The 12,715-nt window shown below is 39.3% G+C and overlaps 1 protein-coding gene across 1 annotated transcript in view; it reads left to right on the forward strand.

Moving 5' to 3' along the window:
- Nucleotides 1-6,699: 6,699 nt before the first annotated feature.
- Nucleotides 6,700-12,715, forward strand: part of ZNF81 (zinc finger protein 81) — a 55,629-nt gene continuing 49,613 nt past the window's right edge. Inside the window, exons 1-2 of the mRNA XM_074324014.2 lie at nt 6,700-6,855; nt 11,460-11,707. Coding sequence (XP_074180115.1) covers nt 11,633-11,707 — 75 coding nt within the window. The 5' untranslated portion in view covers nt 6,700-6,855; nt 11,460-11,632. The remainder of the gene's footprint in view (nt 6,856-11,459; nt 11,708-12,715) is intronic.

Genomic DNA, 12,715 nt, shown 5'->3' on the forward strand with positions numbered 1-12,715 from the left:
ATGTTCTTTATGTTAATAGTGTTTAATTTTATAGAAGTGTGTTATGCTTTATATAATCTTTCAGGAATTACAGGAATTTTCCCCTTAATGTTCATCCATATTGTTCTAGTTCATTCATTTTAACTCCTCTTGATGAGCATACATTTTTGTTCCCAGGTTTTGCTGTTGTGAACAGGATGACATGCATACACTAGGTTTCACGTGCACGTGTTCCTCTTAGATATAGTCCTAAGAGTGGACTGGCCAGATTGTAAGGTATATCAATATTCACTGTATGAGGGAATGCCAAATATTTTCTAAAGTGGTTTCACTGATTTACATTCCTTAAACAGGGCAGAAAGATCCTGTGGGTGCACACCCTCTCCAATATTTGGTATTGTCAGACTTAAATTTTTGCAATTTGAATGGGTGTAAAATGTCACAACATGTCTTGATATGCATGTCTTGGATCACTAATGGCTTTGAACATCTCTTCATATATTTATTGGCTCTGCCTTCCCTTCTTTTCTGAAATGGTCTAAAAGATAGACCTATCTTTTTTTTAAAAAAACACACACATAACCTAGTAGTTTTATGACACTCAACAACAGTAACAATGATTCCAAGCACTCTATTAGAAGTGTATGCATGCCAAGTGTGCTTTCACTGATTCCATTTCTTCTTTCATTTGTTTATTCGACAAACATCCAGAGCAGGGCTATAGGGTTAGAAAGAGAATCTGGGATAATTACAGACCAACACTCTAAGAAAGCAAAAATTAGCTCGGACTGTAAAAACCTGCCCTGCCATTCATCAGGCTGGGAGAACAGATATAAACTCAGATGCAAAATTAACAGGAAACATTATTTCTCCCAAGGACATGCTGCAACTGTAATGCCACAAAGAACTCCTACTATGAGTGACTACGGCTCTCTTAGTTACTGAGAAACTTTGTTCTGTACAATCACAGACTACTACCAGAAACTGCTGTCTGAAATGTACTGATGAGGCATCCCACTGTTGCTGGAGATTCTAAGTCACTTAGTCACAAAGAAGCAGCCATGATTTTCAACACTGGTGCAGAGATAAGGGGTATCAAGATACAACATTCTACATCTATCTTAACTTTATTGTTTCCAAGGAAGCAGGACTCTGGGTTCACTTTGCAGTATACATATAGCCTGGTTTGCTTTTGAGCTTATCAAAACACTGCTTTATTTACATTTCATCTGAACTTCACCATTCCTCAGAATCATATAACTCTATCTTTTCCTTTGTTTACTGAGCCACCCCATGTTCCTCTGGTGTGTGGTCTCCCTTATTGACTGATGGATCTGTCAAACTACAAATTAGTCTCAGATGGTCTTAGGCTGATTGGAGCAGTGAGACAGGTTAGCTAGCATGTCCCTAGGTAGACAGAGAGGTCCCTGGTGGAATAAACAAAGACAGCCATATCCTAAAACTCCAGGTTTTCAAATCACTCCTTCACTCCAGGACAAAATATAACAAGGCCTTGAGGTTAATCATAAAATTCCTTTTGGCCTGACAAATGGAGCAGATCTGATAGATTAGAGTGGGTTATTTTGCTAATTCCTTCAGGATGGACAAGCAGAACAAACCTGGTAGAGGAATTTCATTAGAAGGTGCCAGTTCCTTCTTCAAACAGTTCCCTTCTTCAAACAGCTCCCCTTCACCAAGAAGGCAAGGGAAGGTATAAAAGTAAGAGCTTTTGCCTCAGTCACGGGGCACCCCCATTCAGGACCCCCTCCCACTTGGGAGCTCTGACCCTTTGCTTTCAATAAACTATCCTCTTTTTTAAAAACTCTTTGCCTCTCCTGGGTCCATGTTTCCATTCTTCGGTCTCATGAGACACAATCCCGGCCTACAACCAGAAACTGCCGGCAGATCCAACATCATCTACATCACTTGGGGACTCACAGGAAAAATATTCCTCCATCATTTGGGGGCTCGTCTGGGATTGAAGGATAGGTAAACATTATCTGTGCTTTTCTACTTGCCCTCCCTATGAGCCTTCATAATTTTTGTCTCTTTCTTCTGTCACACAAAGAGTGGGCCTCCATCGGTCACTTAAATGCGAATAGCGTGGCTGCCACTCTTAAGCCTCAGAGGTAGTAAGGCTTTGCAGAAGGCCTGAGATCAATCCCCTCCAGCATTGAGCCAGGGGAATGTTGTCCCCAGTCCGACTGTCTTCACTTGTGAGGAGGAGGCTCCCTCCCCCTCCCTATCACTTTCTCATTTCTCTTTCCATGAGAAGATTAAATACTGGCGCACGGCCAGGACTGTGGGCCTTTGCGGACAACTGAGGGAATTCTGGCCATAGCCACTCTGCGGTGAATCCCCAAAGGTTCCTTTGGTCCCTTTCTAGCCCGACTGCCGGTAAGCGTGCCAGCAAGATGACTCCTTTGTCTTTGCTGTTCTTTCATCCTGTTACTGTCTCTCCTCATCCTTTGAGACTCTGGTCTGAGGTCTCTTTCCTGCAAGACCTCCTCAACACTCCCTGCCGACCTCAAGACATCTTAAGGTAAAAACATGAACCTCTGCCTCTATAGGACATCTTTTGTCCCTCAGGATAAGATTTACTAGCATTTAACATTCCCTCTCAAATCATCCCCTCTGTTCTTCCACGATCTCACTGTACTCTGGGGACCGCACACAGCATCTCTGCTGCCTGGCTCCGCCCCCAGCTCAGCAGGGCTGCAGCAATACCAAGAAGGGGAAGGACCACAAGAGCGCAGCTCCTCCTGTGCAGCACCCACCAGGACACCTCAGCCACCGCCAGGCAAAGTTTTTAAGGAGGACCAACATATTCCAGATTCACTTTACCTTAAGGAAACAGCCTTGTCCAAAGCCTTTTGGGGCTTCAGATGTCTCCTTTGTCCCCCCCTCACATATTGGGCTTCAGGACCTTCTTCCACTCCCTCTTGCCTAGGCCTTATGTCTTCCCTACGAGCTTTAAGTATATACTCCCTCTTTAAACAGCTTTATTTAAAAGGCCACTATTATATTAGTAGTGCCATCAATTTTTTGTGATGCCCCGAGTCGGGGTATACATCCCTCTACCTTAAGGCATCTCATTATCAGCCACAGACTTTATCGGCCTGTGGGCCAGCTCCAAACATTCAGGTGGGACAGGGTAGGCACCCACCTGGAGGCATAGGCTGGGCCGCCCAGGTAAGCAAGACTAATCCTGGCACCCCATCTCTCCCCACTCTCCTCGGAACCGGTTGCACGGTGTCCACGGCCCACACGTCTAGGGGATGCCCTAGAGTCAAGTTGTGGGAGATGAATTGCAAAGAGATACCTTTCTCATCTTCCTCCCTTTCAGATGGGCAATCAGCCCTCACGCACCTACACCACCTGAATGACATCTTAAACATTGGGACAAATTTGACCCTCAGACTTTAAAGAAGCGGCGCCTGGTTTTCTGTTGTTCAGAGTTTGGCCTAAATACACGTTAAAAGATGGGAGACTTGGCCTTCTGAGAGAAGTAATTACAATACTATCATGCGGCTAGACCTGTTTTACAGATAGGAGGGTAAATGGTCAGAAGTTCCATATGTTCAGGCTTTTTTTGCCCTGAGGGACAACCCAGATCTCTATAAGAAATATAGAGTTGGCCCAGCTCTTTTGGCTATGATCTCTTGCCTCCCTTCCCCTAATGAGTCCCTTTTTAAGGGGACTCCTCCTAAGGGGACTCCTTTTAAGGAGACTCTCCCTAAGGAGACCCCTCCGAAAGCGACTCCTCCAAAAGAACCTCCAGGGGGATCCCCCTCTCCTGAGGAGTTCCCTTCAACAACACCCATCTCCTAATCCACCTATAAACAGGAATTGCTGAAGCTGAGGTAACTGAAGGGAAAAAGTGGCAATTTAAAAAACCAAACAGCTAATTCTCAAGCCAGACCGCTTACTCCACTGCTCTAATTCTAAGTCCTGCAGGGACCATTCACAGTGGGATTCATCATAAGGGAAATCGCCTTTAGATTGGAGTCCTAGAGTACTAAAGTCATGTTATCTCTGTTATAGAATTTATCAAGAAAATAGTTTAGATTAAATATCCAGGTATTTCAAAGTAACAAAATGCTGAGGTGTCAATTATTAGGTAGGTCTAAGTACATCTATTTCTAGCTTCTTGTCACCGGAATGTTAAGAAAGAAATTAAGATCTGTTAATAAATATATCTTATATTTTATTACAAAACTCTATGCTTTCAAAGGTTGCCAAATATATTCCTGGGTTTACCAGTGGAAGTGCTAATTGCTTGCTTTTGGTTGTCAGTAAAAATTAAGGTTCCGAAGGTTATGGATTCAACATGGAAAAAATGGTGTGTGTTTTCAAGGAAGATATAAGGTATGGAAATACATTTTTGAAGGTACTGAAAAAAGTTTGCCCTAAAGATGGTTATTTCTGAATGAGTGAAGAGAGACAAGCTAAGAGGGACTGGGAAAGTTGTAGAAGGTTTGTGAGAAGTTTTGAGAGTTTTATATATGGTTAAGCTAAATACAATTAACTAAGTAAATTTAAATCTCAAAAGTAAGCTGATACAAAATAAAAGTTAAGTTTTCCCTCTCTACTAAGATAAAGTTTGTTAGACTATTGTTCTGCTACTGAGATTACGAAAAACTTTTCTACCTAAAAAAACAAAGATTACATATGTCACCAAAATAATTTTCTATGTTTTATATTTTCTCAATCAGGTCCTTGATTACTCAAGAACTAAATCTAAAAACTGAATTTGGCTAATAGTTAAGTCACCTTTTGTATTGTAGAACTGCTAGAGTTGATGTGCTTTCCTCAGTATCAGCTATGGGCCAATATAAGTAGGCTTAGCCTAATATTTCCCCCTAACTGGCAGGGAATTCTAACGGTTCCGGCCCACTGTGACATCCCTGATTAACAGGCTCAGATCCTAGAGAAGGCCAGGAATTTATTTAAATGTCTTTAACAGCCAAGACAGAAAAACAAGGAATAGAGGAACAGAGAGACCACAGGATGAGACCAGAGACAGGCCAGACTTCTGGCCACAGTTAGAGACCACCCAGGGCTGAAGCCACCTCAGGGCACCCCAAAAGCCCCAGAGAGAAAGCGCCAAGATAAAAGAGCCTACTCTGGATATACAAGCCCAGATCACTGGATTCCTAATCCTCCAAAACAGCTGTGCCCCCTACACAGACAGAAGGGCACTACAGGAGAGAGTACCCCTTGTTCTGAAGGGAGGAAGGACCGACTCCCTCCTCCAAAATGGGCGTCATCACTGTTGGGTCTGAAGTTCCCAGCGGATCCAAAGCTATTCTCATCACAGGGGGTAAAATTGCGGGTGATCCTGATGTGACAGGTAAGCCTATTGCTACAGGAGAGCTAGCATGTCCCTAGGTAGACAGGGAGGTCCCTGGTGGAATGAAAAAAAGACAGCCATATCCTAAAACTCCAGGTTTTGAAATCACTCCTTCGCTCCAGGACATAATGTAACAAGGTCTTGAGGTTGATCATAAAATTTCTTTTGGCCTGACAAATGGAGCAGATCTGATAGATAAGAGTGGGTTACTTTGCTAATTCCTTCAGGATGGGCAAGCAGAACAAACCTGGTAGAGGAATTTCATTAGAAGGTGCCAGTTCCTTGTTCAAACAGTTCCCTTCTTCAAACAGCTCCCCTTCCCCAAGCAGGCAAGGGAGGGTATAAAAGTAAGAGCTTTTGCCTCAGTCAAGAGGCACCCCCATTTGGGACCCCCTCCCTCTTGGGAGCTCTGACCCTTTGCTTTCAATAAACTCTCCTCTTTTAAAAAACTCTTTGCCTCTCCTGGGTCCATGTTTCCATTCTTCGGTCTCAAGAGACAAAATCCCGACACTCACTCACTCAATCCAAAGTCCCCTACATCATTTGGGGACTCACAGAGACACATTGCTCCTTCAGCAGGACACTCTCACATTTCAGATTATTAAACTGAGGCCCAGAGGGGATATGCTTGGACTGAGAGCATTTTTATTGACATATTGCACTAGGTTAAGAAAAAATAAAAATTTATTATTGATACTTTTATTTTAGCTCTGATAGCTGTTGTGAGAAATAATGTAGACTATGAGAGCATTCAAACCCCATGGCCAATCTCCACAAGCACAGCCGTGGGGAAGCTAACATTGATTTCTCCCCTTTTTTCTCCAGTGCCATATCCTAGGCGTGCTTGCACATCGCTTATTTCTTCCCCTTCTTCCTTTGTAGTATGTTCCAGGAGAGGCCTATAACCAAGCTGATGTCTCCCCTTTCTCATCCTGTGGTATCTGCCAGGAGATGACAGTCACTGGCACCTCTGTGTCTTTCCAGAGGGCCCCTCAGCTTCTGTGAACATTATTACACAGATTCACAGAGTACAGATTGAAAGACTCGTCCTCCAGAAAGCCCGCTCAGAGAAACGTCCTCAGCCTTGCTCCCTGCCACCTGTGAGACAGCTCCTCTGCTGGGCTCTGTGACTTTAGAGGCTTCCTCATCTTCAGTACGGGGAGGACACTCCTCCAACATGGCGCACCTCGTAGGGAAGCACGAGATGGGTGCGGCCATGTTCCCCGCCTCACCACACTGCTGAGGGGCACGGAATACCACAAAGAACCGACTCCGTACAAGTCCATGTTGACTCTTGGTAGTCAGCGGCTTCAAATGTGGTTTTGCGCATGTTCTAAACCACGCCCCCTTCATGCAAAACCCCAAACCCCGAAAAGGGGCGGTGCTAGGGGTGTTGACCGGAAGCGGCTGAGGTTCTGAACCGCGGTTTAATAGTAGTTGTTGGGAAGGATTTCAGTGTTCTGCTTGAGGCAGGTCGAGGTGATGCAGCCTTGGAAAGGGTGAGAGTTGGGGAATTCTGTGTGGTAAGTGATGGACTCGATTAACTGTCATTGGATGATTCACTCATTATTTTGCAGGCTTTTCTCTTTTCTCATATCAATGTCTTGAAATTCACACTAAGACCCGCAAGGTTGGTGCATTATGTTCTGAGTGTTTTCTAAGAGTTGATAATTTTTCTTTTGCCCATGACTTATTTAGACGTGCGTTTTGAGTTTCCAAAAGTTTATCTTTTTAATGGATTTCTAACCTTAGTTTTCTGTGGTCCGAAGAATGTCTATATGAAGCTCATTCCTTGAAATATGAAGGGATTCATGGCCTAGTATGTGAATTTTTATAAATGTTCCATATGTAACTCGACAATAATACTTAACTATTTAGTTGTCAGTTGTGTCGTACAAGATTTGTACTCTTTTTTTTTTTTTGTCTGCTTCTTCTATTCCTCAGAGAGGAGAGATGAATTTTCTACTGTAATGCTTATTTGTTCATTTTGTATTCCTGCTGTCCATGATCCATTTCAGTTAAGTTTTGTATGAAGTGTGAGACTTAGATTGAGGTTCATTTATTTAAATGTCCAATTACTCAGGCACCATTTGTTGAAAAGACTATCCTTTTCCTGTTGATTTGTTTTGCACCTTTGTCAAAAATAAATTGGCCATTACAACAACTATATATAGTGCCATGTGGGTACTAGACTAATTGGGGGGAAACACTGCATGGATTATATAAATGCCTAACCACTGCGCTGTACACCTGAAACTAATATAAAATAATATTGAATGTCAACTGTAACTGAAAAAAATTTTTTTTAAAAATTGGCTATACTTTGTGGGGCTATATCTGGGTTCTCTATTTTGTTCCATTGATCTGTGTGTCTTTTAATCATGAATGGGTGTTTAATTTTGTCAATACTGTATACATTTATATCATCTTGTGATTTTTCTTCTTTAGCTTGTTATTATGGGGGAATGCACTAAGTGATTTTTGAATTTTGAACCAGCCTTATATTCCTGAAGTAAACCTCACTTGGTTGTGGTATATAATTCTTTTTATATATTGCAGGAATTGATTAGTTAATACTTTTTTTGAGGATTTTATGTCTAGGTTCATGAGAGATGTTGGTCTACAGTTTTACCTTTTTGTTCTGTCTTTGCCTGGTTGTAGTATTAGGGTAATACTGGCATCATAGAATGAGTTGGGAAGTGTTCTCTTCTATTTTCTGGGAGAGATTGTGTAGAATTTTGCTAATTTTTCTTTAACTGTTTGGTAGAATTCTCCAGTGAAACCATCTGGGCCCGGAAATTTCTTTTTGGAAGTTTTTGATTATGTCTTCAATTTCCATAGCAGTTATATGACTATTTAGATAATCTAGTTAATGACTTTTCAGAGTATCTATTTAATAGTGGGTGAGTTGTGGGGGTTTGTGTTTTGTGAGGAATTGGACAATTTCATCCACATTGTTGAATTTATGTGCATAAAGTTGTGTGTGGTATTCCCTTATTTTTCCTTTTAATGACTGCAAGTTCTCTAGTTATATCTCCTGTTTCATTTCTGATATTGGTAATTTGTGTCTTCTCTTTTTATCTTTGTCTTGCTACAGAATTACCAATTTTATCAGTGTTTTCAAAGAACCAACTTTTGGGTTCATTGATTTTCTCTATTGTTTTTCTGTTTTCAATTTCGTTGATTTCTGCTCTTATGTTTATTACTTCCTCCCTTCTGCTTGTTGTGGGTTTACTTTACTCTTCTTTTTCTAGTTTCTTGAGGTGCGAGCTTAGATTATTGACTTAAGACTAATTCTTGTCTAATATAATCATTTAATAATAGAAATTTCCCTTTTATCACTGCTTTATCTATGCCCCACAAATTTCTTTTTTTTAAATTAAAGTTTATTGGGGGTGACAATTGTTAGTAAAGTCACATAAGTTTCAGGTGTACAATTCTGTAATAAATCATCTGTATATTACATTGCATGTTCACCACCCAGAGTCATTTCTCCTTCCATCACCATATATTTGTTCCCTTTTACCCTCATCTACCACCAAGTATGTGAAAAACCTATACACTGAAAACAGTAAGACATTTTTAAAAGAAATTGAAGACACAAAGAAATGGAAAGACATTCCGTGTTCATGGATTGGAAGAATCAACGTAGTTAAAATGGCCATATTACTCAAAGCAATATACAGATTTAATGCAATTCCCATCAAAATCCCAATGGCATTTTTTAAAGAAATAGAACAAAAAATCATCAGATTTATATGGAACCACAAAAGACCCCAAACAGCCAAAGCAATCCTAAGAAAAGAGAATAATGCTGGAGGTATCACACTCCCTGATTTGGGTTATCTATAACAAAAAATTGGTCAACTCAAAGATCCAGCTCTTTGTTTTCTTTAAACTCTCTGTTGTATTTATTTGATTTATTTAAGATTTTATTTTTATTAACTACTTTCTTTTGGGGGGTTACTTAATTTTGTTTTTTCTACTCCTAATGTTTTAGGTTGCATACATAGCTCTTTCAGTTATTTTTAATTAAAAATAAAGCTATTTAAAGTTGTAAATTTTACTCTATATATAACTTTAGTGTGTTCCATGACTTCTGGTGAAAATTGTGTTCTGTATTGATGTCCTACTTTGCTCCTAGATTATTTAGGAAAGTGTTTTCTTTCTTTTAAAAACAGACTTTCTTAAGTATATAAAACAGATTTGTTTAGATATATTCCAAGACCATAACATTTATCCATTTAAAGTATACAATTCAGTTATTTTTAGTACATTCACAGAATTGTGCAATCATCACCACAGTCTAATTTTAGAACATTTTCAATACTCCAGAAAGAAACCTTGTACACGTTAGCAGACCTTCACCATTCATGCCACCTCCACACCCTCAGCCCCAGGAAACTACTAAATTTTCTGTCTCTATGTATTTGTCTGTTCTGGACATCTCACATAAATGGAATCATAAAATATGTGGTCTTCTGTGACTGGCATCTTTCACGTAAGATAATGATTTCAAGGTTCATTAATGTTGTAACTTGTAACTTATATCAGCTCTTCTTTTTTATTGCCAAATAATATTCTGTTGTATGGATATACCAAATTTTGTTTATCCATCAGTTGCTGGATATTTAGGTGGTTTTTACTTTATGGCTACTGTGAATAATACTTCTGTGAATATTTGTGTACAAGTTTTGGAGTAGACATGTGTTTTCATTTTTCTTGGGTAAATAACCAAGACATGGAATTGCTGGATCATATGGTGACTCTATAGGTAACATTTTGAGGAACTGCCAAACTATTTTTCAGAGTGGCTGCATCATTTTATAATTCTACCAGCAATGCATGAGAGCTCCAATTTATTCACATCTTACCAACACTTGTTATTATAATTTTTCTTATTTTAGCTGTCTTAATGAATGGAAAATTTTGATTTTGATTTGCATTTCCTTAATGACTAATGATGTTGATTATCTCGTGCTATGATCAGAGAATGTAGCCTGTTAATTACCGACATTAAAACATCTACCTGATTTTCTTTGTGGACAAGTTATGTGATGGAATTTTGTAAAAGTTCCATGGGCATAAGAAAAGAAAAGAAAACATATTCTCCCTTTTTTTTTTGGTACATCATCTCTATGTTTAAAATTTAACTTGTTCATGCTTTTTATTTTACTCCTTATTTATTTTATTTCTTGATTTCTTTTCATCCCAATGCTTATTTTGTTGTCTTAAATAAGTTCCTCTTCATATTACACAGATATTTTCCCTTTCCCCAAAAGAATGACTAAATCTGTAGTACCTCTATTAGTCAATCAGAATAAAATTGTACCTCTACTTGGACAATTCTCCCTACTTCCCTCAACAGGAGAAACAATTTTACCCCTTGATGTTTTTGAGGTAACTAAAAAAATTCTAGTTCCAGGCTTTTAGTATTTTCTTAATTATATGTCTCTTCTGTTTCAAGAAACTTAACTTTTTAAATTCCAAATCACAGTCACATTTTCAACATGTATGAAACAGAACCACATTTGTTTTGAGCCTACCACATAAAAGGTACCCATGTGGTACAGTGTTGAGATTATGAACGTTGAAGTCAGGTAGACTAGGTTTGACATAACATCACTAAATCTCTGTTTCTGTATGCATAAAATGAAATAATAATTACAGCAACCCATAGATGACAGGATTGTTGTACAAATTAAATGAGGTACCTGCTTCTGCACATTACATGGTTCCTTGTAATAACAATACTTGCTAATATGAATTAAAAGTTTACCTGGGCCAATCTGGTTCTAAATGCCTTACAAACATCATCTCATTTAATTTTCATAATCCCTTGAGATAAATAGTTTTGATGCATTTTGGGAAAAAAAAAAACCTGAAGAAACATTTTCATATTCTCATAGCTAAGAGTTGACAGAGCTAGAGTTTAAGCTTTCATATTAATTTTAGTCTAAATCTATGGTCTCACTCATATTCCATTTTGATGAATAACTAGAATAGGTATTGACTGGACTTTGTCTACCCCACAGTATCCAGTGCTGTGAACTGTACTTTGGTGCCCCCAAGAAGTGTTTGTTGGGTCAATGCTGAATGACTGACCTTGTGGACACTGTCTTTCCAGGTTTCTTGGAGTCTCTGTGGAGCCCTGGGACCACACTCCATAGTGAAGGGTGCAGGACTTTCCTTCCCACCCCAGCTGCTCTGGTTGAGTCTATGGACCTCACCTGGCCTTAGGCTCCTGGGAAGAGCAGAGTTGTGAGCAAGAGAGCCCGAGAGCTCAGGCCCAGCGGGAACATGCCAGCCAACCAGAGCTCTCCCCGGTGGTCTCTGGCCCTGGCTGCAGGAGGAAGACGTGACAACTCCTGTGAGGTGAGGAGCAGGAAGAGGGCAGGAATTCATCCAGAATGAAAGATAGCATCTCATTATATTAATTTGTGTGACTTTTTAAATTTTTTTTTATTTACCAGGCAGCATAGTCAGGGGATTTTTATTGGTCATTCATTTGCCTTGTGTGACTTTCCTTCTCTTGTTCATTGCTGATTTATCTTAGCTTATGGATTTTTAAAGTTTTTGAAACATTAAGGCTAATAACACGTTATCATTTTCATGAATTTTTTGCTACTTTGTAATTTAAAATTAGTTTTTAGTTTTATTTATAAGTGGTAAAAGGTGTCAAATAGTTCTCCAAGTCTTTAAAAAAAAAAGGCTCTTCTGTGCTTTGTCTCTCCCAGATTCCAGCTTTCTAAAGGGAAGCACTCTTCATCTTTTTAGCAGATTTTATTGTTTGTAATTTTTGCTTTTGGACTTTATCTATTGCCTTTCCATCATAGAAGGCAAAGATTTAGCTTTTCCATATACCCCCACTTACATACACATTTGCCTATAAATATCATTGTTTTGATCAGATCCACTGTCAGTGTTTATTACTGTGACTGTTTATAGTTGAGTCATGTGCTATCAATGCCGTGATTACCATTCCTGCACAACTTTTTCTTTTCCCTGGAATTAACAATTTTCTAGTTTAGTCATTTCTTTGCTTTACTATATACATATCAATAATTCAACTCCAAATTCTTCCCAGTTGTTTAAATCTCCTTTCTGTATATTCAAACATATTCGGTAAAAATCAGAGTGACAATGATTATAAATATTTATATAATGTTTACTATATGCCCAGTACTGTTATATGCACACATCATATACTAATTTATCTTCATAACAACCTCAAGAAGTAGGTGCCATTGTTATTCCCATTTTATAGAGGGGGAAACTGGGACATAGAGCAAAACTATTTGGCCCAAGTTCACACAGCTAGTAATAGGCGGGGCTGGTCAGAACTCTCAGCATCAATGTCTTTTCTCTGAAGAAGTCTCTCCT

Source organism: Rhinolophus sinicus, chromosome 18, assembly GCF_057876585.1.
Source record: "Rhinolophus sinicus isolate RSI-liver-muscle chromosome 18, RSI-T2T, whole genome shotgun sequence".
NCBI classification, from domain to species: Eukaryota; Metazoa; Chordata; class Mammalia; order Chiroptera; family Rhinolophidae; genus Rhinolophus; species Rhinolophus sinicus.